The sequence below is a fragment of the Babesia microti genome, chromosome IV (assembly GCF_000691945.2).
Source record: "Babesia microti strain RI chromosome IV, complete genome".
NCBI classification, from domain to species: domain Eukaryota; phylum Apicomplexa; class Aconoidasida; order Piroplasmida; family Babesiidae; genus Babesia; species Babesia microti.
The window spans coordinates 158,864-181,678 of record NC_034969.1 but is presented as its reverse complement, the minus strand read 5'-3'; the positions used below and the strand labels follow the sequence as shown (position 1 = coordinate 181,678).

Here is a 22,815-nt window from a genome sequence, read left to right as displayed (position 1 = left end):
CAAAATGGCAGGACCGATTTCCGCTGATACAACTGTCTCTGGTGATTCTACCAATTTTATAAACAAATTATTACAATTAAAAGAATTATCCGGTGATATTTCTGAAATTTATAAACGTGCAAACAAATTTAACAACAAACTAGTATCATTGCAGTCAGATTTCTCAAATAATATCCAAAATTTTTCCACCATTTTGAGTGGCATATCACAAAGTTATGTATGTAAAACTTTAATTTAGCTAATTTATAAGAAGTTGGGAAGGAAGATTGAAAATCTCGAGAAGTTAAACGTTTTGATGGACAGTTACATTCAATGCATTCAGATACCCGAAGAGCTCGTTGATTCCGTTGGAAATGACGTTATCGACAATAATTATTTGCTTAAACACACCTATTTTCTGGCTAAATTGGACCTGTGCAATCAGATACAACATGAAAATTATCCATCATTAGTATGTATTGGCATTGATATAGATACGGGCTCGAATAAAACTCAAACAATTGCTCGATTTGGCAAATAAACGTATATATCACCACTTGAGATATATTATGGAGGAGGGATTTAAATCCCAAAATTTTCACAACCTACTTGATAATAAGTACTTATATGACCACCTATTCAAATACTCCACTTTGACTAATGACTTGAGGAAGGGTTATTCAGAAATGTTAAAAACGAGCTACTTTAATAGTTTGGATGATAATCTTAGAGTACTGGGAAATTTTAACATGTGTAACACTTATTTAGCACCCAAAGCTAAAACTAATGCTAAATCTAGTTTTAAACTTGTAAAATACCTGAATAAAATATTTATAACCGAATTTAGGGATTACTTGCTGTCAGACTGCGATTGGAAAAAGTTATTTGCTGCGGAACAATCTAGAGGTGTTAATGATATTTATATAGGTACAAACAATGCGCCAGAAAATCTGTTCAACCAGTTTATCACCAAAATAATTTCATACAGTAATAAAGAATTATCTATGGCATCCAAATTATTTGATATTTGTGATGAAGATTTCGGCATCAATTATCAAATATTGAGCGATTACACTGAGATTAGACAAGTACTTGTACCAACACTAGAAAAGTTCATGGGTAAATGTGAAATTTACCTGGACAAATCAGAAGACATAGTTGGACACTTATTAATACTAACATTCATTGTTGACACGATAAGTTATTTTGAAACTAATGGCTATACCCAGTACCAGGAAATAATGTCTAATGTGAAACTAATGTTTACTGCTAAAGTACAAAATATTATTTCAAATGTAATAAATGAAATGGTGGAATACAATCGTATTTCTGTTAAAAATTCGAAGGATTACTTAAAATCTGTGGCTAATACGCCAGATTGGAATATAGAATTAACTGCCACATTGATAGTTACTTGTATGCGTGTTATACATTGCTATAATTTTGATGATATAATAAAACTTTTCAACGATCTAATTGAAACGACTTTGAACGCCATAATCTCTCTGTCTGCATTGCAGGAAAGCAGAGTTAAGGAAGATATTTACGTTATTAACCAATTGGCCTCATTGATAAGTGCGTTGGATTCAAAGAGCTGCAGGGCCATTGTTGAAAGGTTACAAACAGTTTCAAATAGGTTGGACAAATTATACCAAGAAACTTGTTGTAGACACATAAATTCTCAAATTAAACTGATGTTTAAACCGATCATCGAAATTACAAGTGATGCAAATATTGATAAATTCATGTCTTTGTCAAACGAGTTTATCACATCGCACAAAAACATATTGTACAATGTAGATAAGGCGTGTAAACAATACTTTCACTCAAAAGTCACTCACACAACTATTTTGCAACATGTAATTTATACATTATTCAGGCCAGAAATTCTGTTATCAATATATGGAATGAGTACTTGGTTAAATTAGAAAAGTTTAAGGAGATAAATCCATCTAGTGGCGCGGATAAACTGTACAATATGTCCAAAAGCGTTAGTTTGTAAATATATACTAATAATTTTATTTTCAATTTTGTTAGAATTGCAATATTTTAATATTTTAATATTTACATCTGAGAAATACGTCGTATTGTTAATTAAATTAGCGTAAATGGATTATGCTTGTAAAATTAGGATAATGTTTTAATGTACAAAATAATGTGGCGATCACATTAATTTAACAATTGGGAAAATTAATTTTTACCCGAAAAAATTTATAACAAATTTTATAAACTCAATTATAAGCATTTACTAAGAGGTGATGTTGATTTCCCCATTATTGGTAACCACAGCAGGGCCATAATAAGCCAACGCATTCTTAGACTTGTAATATTCGTTCCTCAAAGCACTCTGGTTAAGCTTCACATCATGTAGATGACTAACTGGCTCGAATAGGAACGCCCATATACAACTAACAAGTATAGATATGCCAAATGATAGTGTGTGCAAATACTCGAATGCTGAAAAGTTTGGTGTGTTGTAAGTTATCAGTGCAAGTAGTTCTAAATTAAACATTAAATACCAGTAGTCCCTGTAGCTATATATGCTGCACCGCAAATCCACCCCCAAATCTCGTTGGTGCCATGAGAATGATAAGTTTCCAAAAAGAAACAACCGCCAGCATAACAAAGCATGGCAAATGAATCCAAAACTCTTGATGTAAAGTGAATTATCCAATTCGATCCAACGCCAATTTGCTCATCCAACCATTCCGAATCAAAGTAATAAGTAGCACCCAGAAATGTCACCAATGATAAACACCAAGAAACTGATGCAAATGAAGTAGCCTGTAGGATAAATTTAGTCCCAGCGCGATAACCCCTTGATTGTTTAATGCTGAATAAAAACATAAACTTACCTACTATCGTCCTCCGCCATTTGTATAAAGGCCATAATAAGAAGTGTCCCAATGATGAATCCGCCATGGCAAAATAACACAGATGAGAAGGGTGTGATGCCAATACTATCTACTGTTGCTCTGAGAAATCCTAAAAGTCCAAATGGACTCTTCCCACCAGCATAAATGCTAGAGATGAGAATTGCATAGGAAGTTAATTGGATTACAAAGCCCAAACGTAGGTTGTAATTCATTAAGAATTCCCAAATGGGTTCAAATTGCGGTTTCCTACTCTCAGGCGCATCTCCTGGTCGTATTACATAAGTGAAGTACATTTTTTACGATATGTGTGAGGGAGTTAATTATACACACTATACTGTGGGTGGTACTGTGTACAGCGGCACGACAATTTACAGTTACTGTTGTAACGCTCGTATTTTTGTTTCTAAATTGCCACTATGTACCTAGTTTACTTATTGTTAGGGGAGTGGCTGTCAGGAACTGCGGATTGTAGGATATGTGCCACCGGGCGCCACGATGCAGAAACGTGAGTCTTACAATATATTTTATTTAGCATTATCATGAGAACTTTCGCTTAAATATTCATTTATTAATTATAGTGAATATTTATACGGTTTGACTATTATATTTGTTATATACTCTCCTTCACTATATACTTTGAATATTTGGATAGTTGCGAATGAATATAGACATCGGCAATCAGAGAATGGCAATTTTGCCATTAAAAATCCTTTAAATCTGCGTATTATTTATATATATTCGTTAATATTAGTGTCTATAACATGTTACTAATCATTAATCAAGCAATATAGTCACTAATAGGGTTCTATCGGCCAATCTTTATTCAATGTTAAATGTAGTGATGTAAAAAACGAAAAAAAAAAAATCGAATTTCTAATAGGAATTTTCAATTATTTAGTGTCTTATTAACTGTGAATAATGAATTTAATTTGCAATAATAGCGATCGTATGGTAATGTTTTGAATATGAAATTTATAAATTAATGTCTATTTTTAACACATGATTGTGTGAATTAGTTAGACGTGGAACGATAAAACAATTATTTTTCTGAGTTTTGTTTGTTTGTATGTAAATTTTTGAATACAAGTGCATTTTTAAGTGCTCCGCTATAAGTTATTTTATGTAATTAATTTCTAAATTTGCAGATAATTGGATTTTTATACATTTAGTTATGTAGTGATCAATATGTGTATCTATCCGAATTGTAATTTTGAAGTTTTTATTTAGGTGAGAAAATATTGTCATAATGACCCATTTTAGTCATATACCAAGGGTTGGTTATACATAAGTGTACCCCACCCTAATATAACATCAGTATATATAAACTATATCTTGTAGATGTCTAGTGGAAACCACGTATCTCGATACGACAAAAGGTCGTGTAGCGGTTCTCCTAGGCACAAATCGCGTGATAGGTCCCACCATCGCAGGCATACTTCTAGAAGCCGTTCGCGCTCTAGGCATGCGCATTCACATTCCCATTCGCATTCAGTACATGCTCATAGTCGTTCTAGGTCCAGATACTCAGGTTCTAGACATTCTCATAGTAGATCTAAGCATTCTCACAGCCGTAGTAGGCATTCGTCCAGAAGTGATAGGGATGAGATTGAGGAGGCCAAGCTCAGGGCGGAGAAGCTCAAACAGATTAAAGAATTTAAGCGCAACAAAGAACAAGAAGAGGCCATGAGGACTGACTTAACAGTTTTGGTGGCCAATTTGCATATGAAGATAACTGAAAGGGAGATTTATGAACTTTTCTCCGATGGCGCTGGCAAGATAAGAGATATACAGCTTGTCCGTGATCAAAGAACTGGTAGGCCAAAGGGCGTTGCATATGTGGAATTTTATACCAATGATTCAGTGATCAAAGCACTGAGTATGAGTGGCCACTTTTTGCTAAACCAACCCATTAGAGTAACCGCGTCACAGGCCGAAAAGAACCGAGCCGCTAAAGCTTCAAAGGAATTTCAGACAAATGAAAGCGAAATGCCTTTGAGATTGTATGTGGGCGGGCTAGTGGATTCTCTGGTCAACATTAGTGAGAATGAGCTGAGACAATTATTTGTTCCATTCGGAGAAATCTTAAGTGTCGAGCTTCACCGCGATCCCTTCACTGGCAAACCAAAAGGATTCGCCTTTATCGAATACAAGAGGGCATCAGAAGCCCGTGAGGCTATGTTGGCAATGGATGGCTTTGAAATTAGTGGGAGGAACATCAAAGTAAACCTCACATCTGACAACCGGCCCAATGCATATACAGCACTTAATGGATTAAACAATGCGCAGAAAATAACAAATGATCTTGACAGGTTGGAGAAAGAGAAAATGGAGGAATATGACAGTGATCTGATGCCTGGTGCTGTGTCTAAGATAGAACTAATGAAACGACTAAATCGCGATGGAGACTTACCAACTTCTAACAAGACAAGTTTGGATGCGGCGAAAGTTATACCTGGTGTATCAGCTCCCGGAAATTCTGCTACAGTTGGTGTAACTGAGAATATAGTTCTAAGTAACATGTTTAGCGCTACAGATCCACAAATTATGGAGGATCCCGAATTTTTTACTGACCTTGTGGAAGATGTAAAAAGTGAGTGTAAGAAATACGGCAATGTATTGCAGGTTTACATAAACAAAAGTGTGCCTGACGGCATGGTATGGGTCAAATTTGCAACTGTAGAACAGGCTGTGGCAGCATTTCAGAGCCTAAATGATCGTTTCTTTGGTGGAAACTCTATTAGTGCCGCATTTGCAACAAACCATACTTGGTTGAGTACATGTAAGGCTTTAAAGTAACATTATGAGCAATGCGAATGGGAGAAATACCATTAAGATTGTGAAATTGCACTAGGTATATAGTGCATTTGCACAAAATGGGAGTTTGTGGGTTCAAACCTCAAATTTGCAATTTTCCATTGATGAAATAATTAACCAGCATAATTACCTAGTATTAAAATGGAAATTTGTCTGAAGTAAAAATTTTATATGCAGATTAAACATCGGATACAAATCTATAATTTAGGGTTAAAAGCCATTTGACATGCCTATTCATTAAATTGATGCGTTCCTAGATTTATTAGCAACATAATATTAATATGGGTATGATTATTTGGTAGAATGTCATGGCATACAAAAAATCATTTCAGATATTTACACAGTAAATTATGGAAAATTTTGTAACAAATGAATCGTTGTAATATTTGAAATAAAAATTGAAGCAATAGAAACTGCTTGAATGTAGATTTATTAATTTTTTAACATTACGACCTTATAGTATTGTTTACATATTAGTAATAGATGATGTCTCTTACAGATTTGTTTAATACAAAATTTGAAACGACAATTGATTCTACCAAAAAATCCTAATACACCCAGTAAACGCTAATATAGGGGGAAATTCTACTGTGTTGAGGATAGCATAGTGCCACACGTTAACAATTTCAGCAATGCAACAAAGTTAATTTATTTGTTGTGTCATTAATTAGTGGTTATTTGGCGTCTAACTATGAATACAACTAGATGAGTGTGTTAAATGTTCTTAATGTGGCCGAAAAACCATCCGTGGCCAAGGGCATTACTAATTTACTGAGCAATGGCAGTTTTAAACGAGTAATTAGACACTTATATAGGAAACAAGTCACTCTAAAACCAACCCAGTCACCAGCTTTCGATACAATTTGTTGGACCGGAGCTGCAATATGTACTTTACTTCAGTTAGAGGGTATACATAGTCTAATTTAGCCATTTAACTAATCTGGATTTTACCAAGGAATATGCCAAATGGAATGAATGTTCTCCCGATGTGTTATTCACAGCACCAATACGGTCATTTGTCTCGCCAAACTGCAAGGATATTGAGAAAAATTTGAAGGAATATTCCAAAATGTACGGGATGTTGTATTATTTAGTTGTGATTGGCTCGTTCTATGGTTAGATTGTGATAGGGAGGGGGAAGCAATAGCGTATGAGGTAAGTAATTTGGGAGATTTAGGTTATAGATTCTTGTGCTAGCTCTAGGGTTAAAGAAATATACCGAGCAATATTCTCTGCAGTGACCAGTAATTAACAGTTAACATTCAGAATTTGATATTAAAAATGCATGTCGAAACTTGTCCAGACCTAACAAGAACCTAGCATTGGCAGTTAATGCTAGGCAGGAAATTGACCTGAGAATTGGTTCAGTATTCACTAGATTCATGACCATGAGATACAAACATCGAATTAACAATGATACTAAGGTCATTAGGTATGAACCTATTTAATGGAGTTATGGTCCATGTCAATTGCCAACTTTGGGATTTGTTGCTGATAGGTTTTTTGAGCGGGAAAATTTCGTTTCAGAAAAGTTCTGGTATATATCAGTGGAGCACAAACTACAAAGTGGTCAGACTTTAACATTTAAATGGGATAGATCGAGATTATTTGACCAGTAAGAACATCTATCATGCAGAAATGCAGTTGAAATCATTCACGAAGAGTGTAAGAGAAAGCCTGAGGCATTGGTGTGTGGAGTAAGTTCAGATTAAATTAGTTAGATAAAAAACTCACTCGAAAATATCCCCCCTTACCAGCAAGTACCGAAATGTTCTCACATAGCTACTATTCAAATGAACAAAGATGTAACTAAATATCTTAAAATGTCATCTCATCGGTAATTAAACTGTGATTCTAGTGCAATGAGTTTGGCGGAAGATCTTTACAACCAAGGATATATTTCATACCCGAGAACTGAGACAAACGTGTTTCCAGAGACAATCGATTTAAAGTCCCTAGTCAATATGTTTACATCTCACAGTTTGTTGGGTGATTATGCCAGTAAAATTTCTAGTATGTAAGCGTCAATTTAGACGGTACAATCGCTGCTAGGAAGGGTAAATGTAATGATAACGCCCATCCACCAATACATCCAGTGAAGCTCTTGGAGGCAACTAATGCTATGTCTAAAGAACATTACGATCTGTATTTATATATTTCCAGGCATTTTCTAGCCTCTTTGAGGTAAAAAATAACTAAAATAGTCCTCCTGCAATTGGATATGAAAGCAGTGTATCAATTGACATTGCCGGAGAGATATTCACAGCCAAAGGTACTATGATCCATGATTTATCCTGGTTCCAAGTATATCCCTATGATAAATGGTTTGTACATTTATGATTTAGGTCTGAAAAATCTCTCCCATTATTTAAACAAGGGGACAAATTTTTTCCAACGGAAATCAAATTGATTAATGGTGAAACTTCACCGCCTCCACTGCTAACTGAATCGGATCTCATAGACTTAATGTGTAAGGTAAATCATAACAACAAAGTAGAACGGTATAGGCACAGACGCTACCATGCACGAGCATATCAAAAAAATTATTGACAGAAATTACGCTATTAAGAGTGATAATATGTATTTTTTGCCCACCAAACTCGGCCAATCATTGGTAAAGGTGTCTAAACACTTTATTTAGGCATTTGCCGGATACGCCACAACTGGACTTGATTTATCAAAGGTAAACAAAGCAACTTAGAACAGCCCATGCTTCGAGCCAAGATGGAATCTGACATGGATCTTGTTGCACAAGGTCATCTCAAGAAGGAACAGGTAGTAACCACTTATTCAAAGTTGATGAGTAAGATTTACAGGAGTATACAAATGGAGATTGGTGTGTTTGATGATTTTATGCACTAAAAAAAAATTAAAAATATGAACCAATCTAACTGAGTTTAAATTGGTTTGGTAACTTAACATTTATAAGAGTTAAATTGTACAATAATTTATAGCCTATTTGTGAAAATTATTAATTAATATTTATGACTTAAAGGCAATTTTAAAATTTACACAGAGTTTTTTATGTCAGTTAAGTAGATTTTTTGCTTTCCAGCAAACATTATGTCATTTGATTATGACTAGTATGAATTAATAGAGAAATTATGATTAACATTTACACAAGATAACCAACATATATAATCAATTAGATTGGATGCACCTAAATGTGCCATTAATTGGTGTTATGTATCTGATTTTGTAAAAATAATTGTATAGATCCACTACATTTATTGTCAGATTGAGAGATTTTTTACAACAATTGTAATAAACTCAATCATAAACAGGTAATAACACTGAAATGTGTTTCAACAGATACTCTTTTACTAAAAATAGGCAGCATTTTCAAAGTAAAAACATCGTAAAGTTGCCTATATCACTCATTTCATCTGTTTATGTGATTTTTTCAAGTATATTATACTATAGGGTCAATTCGATGAGATGACCCGTGGCCAAATCCAATTTCTCGTACTTTGTATGGTACACCATTTTTAACGATCCCAGTGAATGATTTCTGAAGTAGTGAATGAATTTTCTCAAAATAGCCGAGAGGAATGGAGTAAATAGATCATATAATAGCCCATTCATAAACAATTTAAAGGTACTCAATATTTCCAATAGTTGCTTTATGTTTGGTTGGTAGAAGGGGGGAGAATAGCCTGAATTGCTACTTGAAAAGAAAAGGTCAGGCATGTTTAGAAAGTCATTTTCTAGCGAATAGTACATTGTACCCAATAGTAGTTGAATTGTTTCATTGTAAATTGTGTTTTTCGTTTGGATCAATTGAAAATTATCTTTCTTACAAAGTGTATGATGAATATTATTATGCTCATCGTATGAGTGTTGAAAATGCTGTGTCGGAATATTGTCAATATCGAGCGAATGTCTGGTGCTTATTGATAGGTAAATTAGGGTAGATAATATTGAATTAAAATTTGGGTATAGCAGCAATGACCTGGATATTGGAGACATATTTGAAAGACATGCTATTGAACCGTACAAGGTGAAAATTGATATTTCATCTGCTGATAACGCTTGTTTGAGAAGTAGAATGAGCTGGGAATCAATAAACTCCAATCCATTTCTTGAACTTCGTAGTACAAATGCAATTTTGCCAACAAGATTAGCCGCCTTCTTACGCAATCTTAGTATTTGATAAATTAATACTATGGGAAATTCGCACTTTCCAATCGCAACTTGTATTATAGGTATTAGCAACTGATGTATATGAAAGTGAATGTGGGCATGTGGGTTGGATATTAGAGCGTATGCAAATGATAACATGATAGAAACAGCGTGTGGGAGTGAATTTTTCATGTGAATGTCCATTTGCGTGGCAAAAAAATAGCTAAGTTCTGGCATAAGCTGATCCAACGCCAGAGATGTTGACAATATGTGTAACACTTTGTCCAATTGCTTGTATTGTGATGTATGGATGACGCCCAAATCTATGGCTCGCGTTATAGCATTTTTCACACAATTTAGGAAAAAATGGTGTTCCTAAATAAAATAATTCGAATACCTTTTCCAGAACATGTTCAACTCTTGGTATATATGTTGTGGGTTCGTTGGCTGTGTTTGTGGCTCGTGCTATGGAGTTATTCATTGAGTCAGTAAAGGCATTGGATAGTCTAGTAATAATGTTATTGTTTCTTGTTTTCAGCAATAGATTGTTAGTTAAGGAGAAATTTTCGATATTTTCATTCTTCCTCATCTTAGAACTATCACCTATCAACGCAACTGCCTCCTCTGCTCTCCTAGATAGCTTATCTGTAACATCAACACCAAAATGTGATGAAACTAAAGGTAAAGTCCCCTTAACAGACAACCAATGAACACTCAAACTTGGAACTGGCGATGCCAAAGTACCCATATCATTGTAAACTATATCGGATAATTTACAACGGCCCCAATTATCCTTAGTCGATTTCAATTTGGATTCGCGTTTGATTACCCTATTTCCCATGTAGAGTTTATCGGCACAAACGTATCTGTGATTGCACAGATCAGAATAACCAGGAAGATCCTGCATTTTGAGTGATTTCAGGGCACATCTGATGTCATCACTAGTCAGGGCCATATGATTAGTGGTCCTTGCATTGCGATACATGAACTTTGAAGCCTCTTGTATGATCTAAATAACTAGTAGTGTACCTGTTTAATCCTAAATTCTACTGTATCTGCGATAATCCTAGCCGATACGGTCTGCAAGTCTACTTTGCCAGATTGCATAAACCCATGTGTTTTGGCCAGGGAAATAATAAATTCCGAGGGGATTGACACGTTGTCACTTTCTCTGGAAAACATAGCTCTGGTGACTAATTTAAACTAATTGTAATAATTTACAAGTATAAGTTATGCCCCCATACACGACTTCATACTGGGTACAATGTGCAAACGGTGTAATTTGGTCATATCATTCGTTCCTAATTAAAACTATCTTTTGATATTATGTTTTGTTGCTTTTATTTATATATTTGACCAGAATAAGCTAGATAAATCCGTTAATTACCTCCGTATTTTAAAAATGTATGCAAGCGTGATTTTGTCAACATTAGCAATCTTTCGTTCCTAAATTAACTTTTAAATTATCGTTAAACACATAGAGTTTAATTAAAATTATTCAAATTACTGATATTTATATAGATAATTATGTTACCATATATCATCCCTAGTGTATATATCCTGGATCAACCCAATCTCTCTGTAGTCAAAATCATCAAGGCATGCCAATATCAAATTCGCAATCTTGGCGAATAGATTCCTGTCGATCATCTCAAACTTATGGTAAGCCCATCCCATTCTTAACACTGTCTTTGAATCCCAGGGGCATTCGCCTTCTATGTGTCTAATAACTGGATCGCTAATAACTTACCAATAGGAATTAGATTGTGCAACAATCTAATAGAGTTATCAGTTATATAGCCCAGTTTTGCCAAACCATAAATAACTTTGAACATGTTTTGCGGGTTAAATTGGTTTTTCAACTCACTAGAGTTATTCAACATTGATGATGAATGCGATAGTTTAGATATTACGCATTTGAAGAATTCCGAATTCAGTACGTTTTCAAGTGAAGCTGCTGATTTTGTTTGTCTGAATGTCCTTGTCAATTTTATAACAATATCACAAAGTACAGAGGGACTGGTGTTTTCAATTGATTTAGTGTCTATACTTTCTATATAATTTGCTAATCCATTGGTATCTTTTACAGTTGACAGTTTATCAAAGAAATATGGGATTAATTCATTGCGATATTTTGCCATATCCCTTAGCAGTAAATCCCTGGCCCTAATGTATAATTTATCACTCTTAGTGTCGACCTTTTGTCCCTTCTTATAAACCAAATCCAGTGAGTGGAAAAACAATGCGCTATCATAAGGAGAATAAGCGTCAATATTGGAATGTATTATCGATTCAAATAGTAGTTTTATATCCCATTTTTTGTTATTTTCTTTGTTTATTTCATTTTCATGGTTGCTATCTGATGTGCTGTGAAAGATCAACTCATACTCGTGGGTAAAATTTGATTTTGTTGTGAAATCCTTTGGAATCCTGACTATATTCTTATATAAACATTGTAAAACTTTGTACTTAAACATAACGCAGCCTATAATAGCTATACCATGTCATGTTATGATATAGTATTGGGTGGACCAGTCACTCGTAGAGTAAGGGCTATGATGGTACGGCAGTATGTATCATTCTACGCCACTAATATATAAACATGTATTTTGCTAGCGATATAATTCACAATAAACTGTCAAATTTTGTGCCTTCTGATCCTTGCCATCCTAATTTGCAACATGGACGATTGTTGTGGCTTGTCTAAATTATGCATTAAAAACCTGTTGATAATTCGTTCTGATCATGTTTTATGTATCCTGATAGTTCCTCGATATAATCTTTCTCATTTAATTTACCCGATTTTAATAATGCCGCTGATAATGCACGATGGAGTTTTTCTATAATTTTATACTGTTCAGTATCACTTTCTAATCCTTCTAGCGATTTCCTACAATGCTTTATTGCTGAAAGGCAGAAGGCGGAATCTTCTTCGCATGTTTTGTTCATGGTGTCTAAAATATGAGCAGAAACGTTGAATTTCCATTCAGAAAGTTCGTTGTTGGCCAATTCCTTGACCAATTCTTCTCCACCAGATGAGCCGTCAGCAGCGTATTTAAGGAACTGCGTTTTTGCCTCTTCAATATTCTTCTTTAATTCATTATTTGATTCACACTCCTTTTTTGCAGCCTAAAAATTAATTATTTTTTACCTGAAATTCATTATTTTCAGCTTTAATTAGACTCTTTGCTGGGCCGCTCTTAATATTACCTCCATTCTTTTCTAGTAGATCAAGCAATTTCTGGAAAGTTTTGGTTATCACACCGTTTAGATCTTTCTGAATATTGGAAAATAGTTTAATTATTTCATTTTCAGCCTTGATTGCTTCATCTTTTGTGCATTTTGCGCCCCAAAATTTTGAGTTCAAAATGTTATTGTCTTTGAAGATTTCTTGTTCCGCATTTGTCATTATCATGCCATAAGTACTGATAAAATCAGATAACTCCATTGCCAAATTGTGTTTTAGATGTAAATGGGATAGTTTTTCATGGTTCAACTTCATATAGGAGGGTATTATGTGTTTCTCGTTTATACATTTTTCAAGTAAATCCCCATTATTTTCAGGATCAATCATTATGAAGGTTTCTAATAGATCTGATTTTTCTGATTTTTCAGCCAACTAAGTAATCCATTATCTTACACTTTTGCATACATCCAATAATTCCATTTCTGACTCTAGGGTGTTATCACTTAGCAATCTGACGCAACGCTTACTAGTGATAGCATTATATGGGAAGAATATGAAAAAATGGTGTTTGACAAAGTGTACCCACTGTTCACTAAATAAGACCTTTTCCTCAATTGGGTCACTGGAGTTGACAATTTCCAACATTGCTTGGTTTATTAGGTGAAAGATAACAAAAGCTTCCATGCCAAACAGCAAAATCGGGGTTTTGCCATTCTTCTCCGGTAGTACTATGTCAGGCAGCATTAATTACCTTCCGGAATATTAGATATCGAATATATCTGTTGTTCTGGTAGTGGTATGTTGTTATCAATGTGGGCGGGTGTGGATTTTAATACTTTGTGATGCCCAGGTTTTGCATCCTTCAGGTTCATATCAGATGGATTATTGAATAACCATTTACCAGATCTAGAATACAATATGTAAAATATTAATTTCCACATCTAAATGAAAGTTTGCTTACTATGTGCAAAGTCCCATCTTTTTTAGGTATGGTAGATAGTTCACCTTCCCTCCTCTTCAGAATAACTTCAGACATTACTTTTGCATCTTTACGTAGTTCATTTCTCTTTTTATCATCGATTTTCTCTAAATTATTATCATTGGAATGTTCTTCTGATGATAAATTATCATTAGTCGCGCTATTATCAGAAGCTGGACGTGCGCGAGATATGAACTCCGATTCAAATAAAATGACCATTCCATCTTCTAAAGCAGATTTGAGCACGTCTTGTTCCTCTCTAAACTGTTTTAATTTTTGGCCTACTGTCTTTTTATCTGGGATATTTCCTAGTATATTATGCCCACTTATAAGGTACACATTTAATAGATAAAGAAACGTTATGACGGTTATGTGGAGGAATTTCATCATCTAAACGATATTTAAACTATTTTTTAACTAAATGATGGATGAATAGATAAGGAGGAAGGGTAGGTGGATACTTCCTGCAGGTACGTGCATTGATAACATGTTATCATCCATAATTTAACTAATTTATTGATGAAATATAGAGTTTGTGGGTTAAATAAACGACTGATTTGTCTTTAACTGATGTCAGTGAGGAAGATCTATGTGGAACTGTTAATTGTGTAGCTAAATTGATCATTTGTAGCGCATTGGTGACTAGTAGAGTGGATGTATTTAGCAGTTGACGTCGATATAGTCATTAAACAATAATTTATGATGTCTATGGGTAAAATGATGAAACTAGTGCTATTATAGAGTAAAAATAGCCTAAAGTGAGATGCGTGTCACCAACCCTACATAGAGTACACGCATAGTACTAGACATATTGGTTCCAAGATATACAGCAGCGTTTATTCGCTATATGGACTAAATATAACAAGTTTTTAAACTTTGTGGAAAGGATTTTATGGATCTGTACAAAACTTCTAGGGTAATGCCCGTGAGAAATTTTGTGCAAAAGATATTGTAGTTGAATTGTAACAAATTCGGGTGATAGCGTGTTATGGATTTAACAGACGATGAGGTAAGGGCAATATAATTTAGCACTTAAATCCGTTGCAAAAAGGCATAGGTTTATCGAAAAAGTCATCTTTGCCGTTAAATAATTCATACTCTTACGAAAGTTCAACTTCAGTTACCTATCCTGGATTTGACTCCTATTCCGAAGGACATTCTAATAAACTTGCTATAATGAAGTGGCTCCAGTCTGCTGTGAGGGACAGGGATCTCGAAGAAACAACATGGAGGACATATACTAGTATTACTTTTTTTATTCTGTTTTCACTTTTTAGTGGTGTATTTTATTTCTTTTCGTTGTTCACCCTGCCACTGTAAGTTACAATATTTACTCAGTATTATGTTTGCCCCCTATAAATTTGGTATATTCCTAACATCTGGCACGCTATGTCTACTTATAGCTGTCACATTCCTTAAATCATTTGATGGACTGCTAGAACATATGATGAGCTCAAAACGCATACCGTTTACTATAGCTCTATTTTCATCCCTAATAACCACTGTAATATTTACCCTCATCAAACCCCTTTACATATTGGGTTTGTTATCGTCCATTATTGAGGTTATTGTTCTTTTTTCGTTCCTAGGGTCATTCATACCGGGAGGTGGAAATGCCTTGAAATCCATGTATAGCGTGGCATGGAATTCATTCAATGGAATAGTTTTCAGGGGTAGGGATCAAGATGTGCTACCTTTTTGATGTTTATTGCTCAAACTACAACTGTACTACTACTACTACTACATATTTGTTGTTTGTAGTTTAATGATTGTCGCTGATGAGTGTAATTAATTTTATACATAGTAATTAGGTGATGTGTCGTCGATACGGTTAACAAATTTGCATATTATATCGTTTGGGTAGTTAATTGCTTTAGTCTGTATTAATTGACAAATGAAGTACTTATTTTTGCTATGTTATGTAATTGATAAAGTAATTACTTAATATAACTCTAGAGGTTAAATTTATTAGTGATAAATAAATATCTATGTGTTTAAATCAACTGGTAATTGTAATTTATATATTAGCGTATAATTTGGAATAAATGGGTTGTATAATTAAGGATTGACAGTCTATTAAATTGACATTATATTAAATTAATAATGATTTGTGGTGGGTAGTATGATTATTTTGGTAATATTTATTCGGAAAATGAAATGCTTTTAAAAATTATGGTTGGAATCTACTGAGATAATTAATTTTGTACAGTACCTAATCTACAAATGTTAAGGTTCAGTATTTACGGTTAACTAGCTATTATGGTTTGTATGGTTTGTTAAGAATCATGATATTTTGAGAAATTTTCTTCCAAAAAAATTCCATTCATTAAAAATATCATAACATAAAGAATGACCACACAATATAATTTGTTCCACAAGATAAATTAATTGTCACTATCATCTAATTAACCGCAAAACATAATCGTTAAACAATAAGATATTAACAATGGATAACGAGGATTTGGAGGAAAAGAACAAACGTTTTTGCATAATCATAACTTCAGTGTTATGTGTAGCCTTTGGTTTAATTATTTTGATTGGCTTAGGGTTTTATTTGAAGGAGAACTATATGATAGTATCTAGATATGAGTACTCATCTCCCAACTATAACCCTCCCTTTAGGAGAGATAACTTTGCCAATTATAACGGAGGAAACTATGCCCAAGAACCCAAAATGGAAATGTCAGATTATGGGTGTTGAATTCAAATTATATGGATAATAAATTTTAGATCCGATGCAACTGGTCGGCATCAATAGGGGTTGTAATTATATATGTAACAATTGTATTTTAATTTTAAAAATAAATCCAGAAACACATTAAGCAGTTATAGTTAGTTGTTTTATGTAGTTAATATGCTAGACCAATTGAAAATCAAGAAGTTTGTCAAAGATGTCAAAATATTAACTAATGGCATTAAGAGGTGGGTCAGAAAAAATAAGGGCGGAGAATCTACAGAATCATTGCTGGATAGTAAAAACAACAAAATTGAAGAATTTGCATGTTTCAACACACAACCTATGGTAAGTGATACTTGGGCCTAACGTAAGACCCCCCATTTCATAGTGATTGATCATGACTAGTAACTAGGTTATAAGTTATTAATTGATTTTTGTCTAATATCCCTGTGATGGAAGAATCCTGGTCTTGTCCAACTTGTTTGGTAACAAACAGTTGCGCTGACGAAGTTTGTGCTTGCTGTTGTACCAAACGGGCTGAGGGTTTCAAAACATTTGTCCCGATTAAGAAGGGTAAGCACTTATACAACGATGTTGTTTATGTATAATCACTTTTCCTTTCATATTTCATCAGATTATTTAGAATCCAATGTCAAGGGGGTAAAAAAGGAGAGAGTGGAACCAGCAAGCCCTACTGATAACAAAAAATCCGCCGCAGGTAGGAATAATGTCAAAGTTAAACGGGAAGGTGCCAACATTTCCAATATTGAAACAACAGTCGCGAAAAATTTTAGCGGTTGCTTTTTGTATATTTGCGGCTCTAGTGAAATGGATCAGATACCCTTGACCAGTAGAGATGAAGTGGCTGTCAGGACTTCGGGGGGAGTGACAAATTACACTGATACTTATGAAGCTAAACTTCCAAATCCAATTGTATATTTTAGAAAGAAACCCATTAAAAAAGTGGCTTGTGGCGCTTTACATACAGCAGTGTTGTTGGAGGATGGTACGGTTTACACTTTTGGGTGCAATGACTTAGGAGCTTTAGGTAGGAATGTCAGTGTTATTGACAAGGCGGGGATGTCAGATGAAACGGAAGCAATGCCTATTAAGATGAATGATAAGATAATTGACATTACATGTGGCGACAATCATACTTGTCTACTCACAGCTAGTGGCGATGTTTATTTGACCGGAAGCTTTAAGGACACAAGTGGGCCAATTGGCTTCCCCGACTTCACATCTGAGGATACAAAAATATTGGATAAAGTGACATTGCCAATGAAAGTTGTGTTTGATAAAAACAAGAAGGTCACTATCACGAATATATCATCTGGGGAAAACCATGTAGTGTGTCTTAATAGTAACACTGGAGAGTTGTACGTGTTTGGTAGTAACGAATATGGCCAATTACTACAGCCTATCACTGACGAGACCTCCAATCTAAGTAGTGAAAAATTGCATGAAATAAAAGGTAAAAAATTGTACCCCAAACTAATAGATCTTAAGATTTTAGGGTTGAGAGGATCTACTAGATCGCAGGAAGCAGAAAAAATTGCTAAGGTATTTACTGGATATGCTACCACATTCTTTGTCACAAATAAGCAACGTATTTTTGGCTGTGGCAGAAACGCTCAAGGTGAAGTTGGTGTAGGAAACCCGATGACTTTTATTGATAAACCAAAAGAATTGACCAGTTTTAATGGCAAGTCAATATTGGATATAAAGGGTGGGCAATTTTTCTCCATGGCATTGGAGAAGGGAGGAGCGGTGTATACTTGGGGTAAAACTTGTTTCAGTGGCCACTCTATTAAGGCAAAAAAGATAATGACACCAAAACGACTGAATATATGTGGAAAGTTAGGTGCCGTTTGTATCTTCGTAGGATCAGATTATTCGTTCGCCAAAATGTCAAATAACAATGTATATGCTTGGGGGTCTGGGCAGAACTACGTTCTTGGCAATGGCCAAGATATCGAATTCCAGCAAAAGCCAGTGCTTGTAGATTTAGGAAAATTGGGTACAGTTACTTCTATTTCCGGCGGCGCACAACACACCGTTTTTCACGTGATCCCAGAAGCACAAGAACATGGAACTTCTGGTTCTAAGAAACGCAAAACCAGTTGATTCAGCGATTGTATAATTAGTATAATGTAAATCTCAAGTTATATTCAAGGACATTTTCCCAATGTTAAATGTTGATGCTGTGGGATGTACAATTGGATGGAACAAAACCTAAATTAACTTTAATATTACCTAATTTGTCAGATGTAAATATAAGTTGTTTGTTCCTGAAAAAATTTGCACCAAAAATATTTTCACCATCTTTGCTCTTCTCCACGCCCAAACACCACCAACTAAGTCACACATAACTTGCCTATTGCGTTTAAAAAAGTAGGTATCCGGGTTAATAGTCAGTATGTTACCCCCCCTAAATAACTTAGTTCATACTCTAGCGTAAAGTCTAGTGGTGGGAATTTGTCAATGTTTCTGGAACAAATTTCATCATCGTGTATCTCGCATTTGGTGACATTCTCTTCCCTTTCTATCATCAGATCCACAATATCATCGGGTTTTTTTTGTATAACCGTAACCCCTATGTCCAAATCATATCCCTCTATCTCTCTATCCATGAAACAAATGTTCATCACTCCATTTACAATGGATTTATACATTTTTTCCATCAAAACGGTATTGGTGGTACCAGAGTCGATTGAAAATTTTGTATTCGTGATTTCTACATGATCTGATAAATATGACATGCTATTTATATGTATATAATAGTTATTGTCGGTGTTTAGTCTGGTCCAGGCCATTTCGCTGTTGTTTTTAATATTAAATAACTCGGGTTCTATGCCTCCAATAATCAATTCGCCCCCTTCATCAGACAGGCAAATACTAAATATGTTATCTATCTCCGGGCGTTTAAATAGTTGCGATATAATAGAATCATCATTAGGTGACATACCAAATATTCCATTGGCTCGTTGATTGTATATCAATTTATTCTCATACAGCACGCAACCCAGATTGTTAAATTTATATCCCGGAGATGATTTGTCAAATGAAATGACATCAGTATAATAATCGCCAGAGATAAATGAACCTTCTGAGTAGTGTTGCATAAACCTACACTCATCACATCCCTTTAATTTACACTGATTAACGTCCGTACACTTAATTGCTGTGGCAGATTCGTACGGTTCATAATTAGGATTTTGATGGTTTCCACATTGTATACAATTACCGCATGTTATTCCCAAAAGACTTGATCCTGTGTCTAAAACGACCCATTGAACACTTGGTGGCGTTCCAATAAATATTTTAATGAAGTAGTATGCAAAGTCGTGTAAGGTACCATAAATGGGTATTTTAAATTTTTTACCGCCTAAATCCAACAGTTCGTCCAATTCTACCGACCCAATGATCTTCTTCCCATTAATTTTACCATTTAGCACTTCAACAATCACATCATCCTCTTCGTCAACGATGCCCGTTGAATCAGCACTTTCTAGTGGCTCAGTGGATTTATTAGCAACAACTTGTAAATTGGACAATCCATCGGCAGACTCATTGTATGCAGATACATCTACTGAATCATCTTTTAATGCCAATTCACCGCCAGGAATGAGTGTGGACGATGAATCGTTGTCTACTACGGTATCGAGCGTATTTTCTACAAACTTTTGGACACATTTTGCCCCCTTCGCGCCATCGTCAGTGCAAGTACTACTGTAAAGATCATTTATAACTCGTGCATTTAGATGTACATTATCCAATTTAATATTTGAATCAAAAACATCATTGAGTGGTTTGGCTAGAGACAAGGAGAGGAACGTGCATGATATTAGAAACGAATGTGCTATACACATTATATATATTGCAGCATTTACAGCATAAATAAATGCATGTAATAAGCTGAATAGACTGATTATTTTGTTTAATAGATGGTTGGAGGAAATTTTGGTAAATCTACGGCTAAATGTGACATCTGGAATCGGATCAAGAAATGTGCGTGTCAAATGCAACAATATTAAAGTGTTAAATATGTAGGGTGCGTTTAATTAAAGGTACACACAAATATGTTCATACTATTAACGCTATCATAATGACAGAGATAAAGATGGAGATGATTGTGGTATACGTGTGTGCAGTAGAGCACGAGGGTGGCCTGTACTATGGGGTCGGATAATCTTCTTGAAGATTATCTAATGGGCAACTCTCATGTTTTAACAATTTGATTTCCCATTATTTACATAATGAATGGATTTTATATGGTTTGGGTGTGTTTTATATTTACTTTTATAGTCTTTGCAGATAGGATTTTTGCCTCCGATCCCCATCATGGTGGATCTTTTGGTGATTTGAAGAATTTTAAAAATGCAGTAATTGTAGATGCCGGTTCTACTGGTATTAGGGTCTATGTTTACGAAATTTCTGTCGAATTTGACTTTAAATATTCATCAGTGAGCACAAATTGATTTAGGGTTCGTTTGACAAGTCTAGTGTGTTAGTGCGTCCTCATATACCTTGTAAAAGCTATAAAATAAATAATAGCATTCTTAAACTGCTTAGGGACTCCAAAATTACGATAAATAGCAATGAGGATATAAAATATATGTCATCTTCAAATCTCATCTATTTGTATTTCAAGCAGATGGCAGATTTTGTCAACAGCCATATTGATAACAATTATAGGGGCTTTACTCCCATATTCTTTATGGCAACTGCGGGAATTCGAATGCTGGAAGATGAAGAATGTCGATATTATATGAAACAAATAAGTGCTTTGCTAAAATATTTTTTCCCGCAATATCCATTACATGAAAATTTAAGCGTTAGAGTGCTTCAAGGCGTGGAAGAGGGAATATATTCATTTGTATCGGTCCAGGAGCTTATGTACATCCAGTCCAAGGAGATTAATAAAGGCGTGATTTTTGACACGGCTGCTCTTGACTACAATGATTTTGACGATCGTTTATTGCACATTTCAGGTTTTAACACGGATAAATTGTTTAAATATGCCACTATTATCGAGATAGGTGGAGCTTCTGTTCAAATTGTGTCACCATTGCCAGTATGAATTACACATAACGTAGAAAAATATGGTAAATGGAGATTGTGCCAACGACTCATTTTACAGGGCTGGTAGTGGAATTTTGCCAGTTTCACAATATATGCTAGACGAGAATATATACAAATTGAATTATGACTCCAATGAAATTCACCTGTTTTCCAAGAGCTACATGGGCTTGGGTAAACAACTAGCACTACTACAATATTTACACATGATATACAATAATCGTACCAACGAATATGTATGAAATTCTATAATTATAGGGAGAGGCGGCGTGTTTACCCGTTGGATTCAGGGCCTTATTACCCGATATCATTTCGTCAGAGCTAAAGATAGAACTGGATGAGATTATATCGGAGAAGTACGACAGTTATGGGAACATGATCCCATACATAATTGGCACAGGGAATTACGATATGTGTAATAAGCAAATTGATACATTACTGGATACATTGGTAGGTGCTAAGATGCCATATACTATTCAAGAACATGTCAGCATCATAGGGATGGAGAACATATTTTACACATTAGAGGTATCAAAGCTGCATGACATAGTGTTTGAAACCTGTTGACGGATTTCACTTTCATGAGCACACTAGTGTTGGTATACTGCAAGAACTTGGCAGGAAACTTTGTCCAATGAATATACTAGGGTTGGAATCGCACTTTGTAGACCGAACGGAACGAGAAAAGTTACAAACAGCTTGTTTCACGTAATTTAAATCTAATTAAGTATCAACCTCATCGTCAAAATCCTAAACAATATATTATCACTCGATGAAAATCGCATAATTTATCCAAAACAGACTGTAAGTATTTTTTGACGTAGATTTTGGGCAACGACCTTACATGGACACTAGGGGTATCCATATTGGATATTCCAAATTTCATTAACACAGTCTTTAGGGATCCAAGGTAATAGACTATGTCTCGAACAATTTCTAACTATTAATTGTCCATTGCTTTCTAGTTTATGTATGGTTTTTCAAAAACACGTTCTATCCCGTAGGTGTATAGGCAGGTGTGTGTGAGATGATTAAAATGTGTGTGATTAGGGCAAGATTTGATTGTCTGTGGGATAAATAATCGCAGCAATACGAGTCT

General features: G+C 34.8%; 13 protein-coding genes across 13 annotated transcripts; 8 read left to right on the top strand and 5 right to left on the bottom strand.

The window, feature by feature from the left end:
• Nucleotides 1-4: 4 nt before the first annotated feature.
• BmR1_04g05320 (hypothetical protein) lies at nucleotides 5-1,981 on the top strand (the record flags this gene model as incomplete). The annotated part of the gene is made up of 6 exons (XM_021482375.1): nucleotides 5-217; nucleotides 239-451; nucleotides 474-885; nucleotides 907-1,594; nucleotides 1,616-1,838; nucleotides 1,859-1,981. The coding sequence occupies 6 exons, from the start codon at nucleotides 5-7 to the stop codon at nucleotides 1,979-1,981; spliced, it is 1,872 nt and encodes a 623-aa protein (XP_021337631.1).
• BmR1_04g05315 (glideosome associated protein with multiple membrane spans 1 (GAPM1)) lies at nucleotides 2,228-3,148 on the bottom strand (the record flags this gene model as incomplete). Its single annotated transcript, XM_012794215.1, has 3 exons — nucleotides 2,228-2,478; nucleotides 2,499-2,812; nucleotides 2,835-3,148. 3 exons carry the CDS (start codon nucleotides 3,146-3,148, stop codon nucleotides 2,228-2,230), a joined length of 879 nt encoding a protein of 292 aa, XP_012649669.1.
• Nucleotides 4,194-5,651, top strand: BmR1_04g05310 (RNA-binding protein 39; the record flags this gene model as incomplete). The annotated part of the gene is made up of 1 exon (XM_012794214.1): nucleotides 4,194-5,651. The coding sequence occupies one exon, from the start codon at nucleotides 4,194-4,196 to the stop codon at nucleotides 5,649-5,651; it is 1,458 nt and encodes a 485-aa protein (XP_012649668.1).
• On the top strand, nucleotides 6,375-8,531 carry BmR1_04g05305 (DNA topoisomerase III; the record flags this gene model as incomplete). Its single annotated transcript, XM_021482374.1, has 17 exons — nucleotides 6,375-6,464; nucleotides 6,485-6,576; nucleotides 6,597-6,740; nucleotides 6,764-6,824; nucleotides 6,847-6,913; nucleotides 6,936-7,101; nucleotides 7,123-7,284; nucleotides 7,306-7,366; nucleotides 7,387-7,429; nucleotides 7,452-7,506; nucleotides 7,528-7,682; nucleotides 7,703-7,853; nucleotides 7,874-7,993; nucleotides 8,015-8,144; nucleotides 8,167-8,289; nucleotides 8,311-8,352; nucleotides 8,376-8,531. The coding sequence occupies 17 exons, from the start codon at nucleotides 6,375-6,377 to the stop codon at nucleotides 8,529-8,531; spliced, it is 1,818 nt and encodes a 605-aa protein (XP_021337630.1).
• On the bottom strand, nucleotides 9,087-10,973 carry BmR1_04g05297 (conserved Plasmodium membrane protein, unknown function; the record flags this gene model as incomplete). The annotated part of the gene is made up of 3 exons (XM_012794212.2): nucleotides 9,087-10,166; nucleotides 10,189-10,800; nucleotides 10,821-10,973. 3 exons carry the CDS (start codon nucleotides 10,971-10,973, stop codon nucleotides 9,087-9,089), a joined length of 1,845 nt encoding a protein of 614 aa, XP_012649666.2.
• Nucleotides 11,132-12,268, bottom strand: BmR1_04g05296 (hypothetical protein; the record flags this gene model as incomplete). The annotated part of the gene is made up of 4 exons (XM_021482373.1): nucleotides 11,132-11,157; nucleotides 11,179-11,237; nucleotides 11,326-11,521; nucleotides 11,542-12,268. 4 exons carry the CDS (start codon nucleotides 12,266-12,268, stop codon nucleotides 11,132-11,134), a joined length of 1,008 nt encoding a protein of 335 aa, XP_021337629.1.
• A 161-nt stretch (nucleotides 12,269-12,429) lies between these two features.
• BmR1_04g05295 (hypothetical protein) lies at nucleotides 12,430-14,347 on the bottom strand (the record flags this gene model as incomplete). The annotated part of the gene is made up of 7 exons (XM_021482372.1): nucleotides 12,430-12,494; nucleotides 12,515-12,920; nucleotides 12,943-13,410; nucleotides 13,432-13,706; nucleotides 13,730-13,919; nucleotides 13,940-14,221; nucleotides 14,243-14,347. 7 exons carry the CDS (start codon nucleotides 14,345-14,347, stop codon nucleotides 12,430-12,432), a joined length of 1,791 nt encoding a protein of 596 aa, XP_021337628.1.
• A 598-nt stretch (nucleotides 14,348-14,945) lies between these two features.
• BmR1_04g05290 (protein transport protein SFT2, putative) lies at nucleotides 14,946-15,659 on the top strand (the record flags this gene model as incomplete). The annotated part of the gene is made up of 3 exons (XM_012794210.1): nucleotides 14,946-14,966; nucleotides 14,987-15,273; nucleotides 15,296-15,659. The coding sequence occupies 3 exons, from the start codon at nucleotides 14,946-14,948 to the stop codon at nucleotides 15,657-15,659; spliced, it is 672 nt and encodes a 223-aa protein (XP_012649664.1).
• BmR1_04g05280 (hypothetical protein) lies at nucleotides 16,404-16,658 on the top strand (the record flags this gene model as incomplete). The annotated part of the gene is made up of 1 exon (XM_012794208.1): nucleotides 16,404-16,658. The coding sequence occupies one exon, from the start codon at nucleotides 16,404-16,406 to the stop codon at nucleotides 16,656-16,658; it is 255 nt and encodes an 84-aa protein (XP_012649662.1).
• Nucleotides 16,659-16,811: 153 nt separating this feature from the next.
• On the top strand, nucleotides 16,812-17,000 carry BmR1_04g05272 (hypothetical protein; the record flags this gene model as incomplete). The annotated part of the gene is made up of 1 exon (XM_021482371.1): nucleotides 16,812-17,000. The coding sequence occupies one exon, from the start codon at nucleotides 16,812-16,814 to the stop codon at nucleotides 16,998-17,000; it is 189 nt and encodes a 62-aa protein (XP_021337627.1).
• Nucleotides 17,001-17,086: 86 nt separating this feature from the next.
• BmR1_04g05271 (Regulator of chromosome condensation (RCC1) repeat) lies at nucleotides 17,087-18,761 on the top strand (the record flags this gene model as incomplete). The annotated part of the gene is made up of 2 exons (XM_021482370.1): nucleotides 17,087-17,207; nucleotides 17,278-18,761. 2 exons carry the CDS (start codon nucleotides 17,087-17,089, stop codon nucleotides 18,759-18,761), a joined length of 1,605 nt encoding a protein of 534 aa, XP_021337626.1.
• BmR1_04g05270 (plasmepsin V (PMV)) lies at nucleotides 18,826-20,506 on the bottom strand (the record flags this gene model as incomplete). Its single annotated transcript, XM_021482369.1, has 4 exons — nucleotides 18,826-18,869; nucleotides 18,891-18,991; nucleotides 19,012-19,065; nucleotides 19,086-20,506. 4 exons carry the CDS (start codon nucleotides 20,504-20,506, stop codon nucleotides 18,826-18,828), a joined length of 1,620 nt encoding a protein of 539 aa, XP_021337625.1.
• Nucleotides 20,894-22,630, top strand: BmR1_04g05265 (GDA1/CD39 (nucleoside phosphatase) family; the record flags this gene model as incomplete). The annotated part of the gene is made up of 7 exons (XM_012794205.1): nucleotides 20,894-21,100; nucleotides 21,121-21,711; nucleotides 21,734-21,952; nucleotides 21,975-22,244; nucleotides 22,267-22,424; nucleotides 22,445-22,520; nucleotides 22,541-22,630. 7 exons carry the CDS (start codon nucleotides 20,894-20,896, stop codon nucleotides 22,628-22,630), a joined length of 1,611 nt encoding a protein of 536 aa, XP_012649659.1.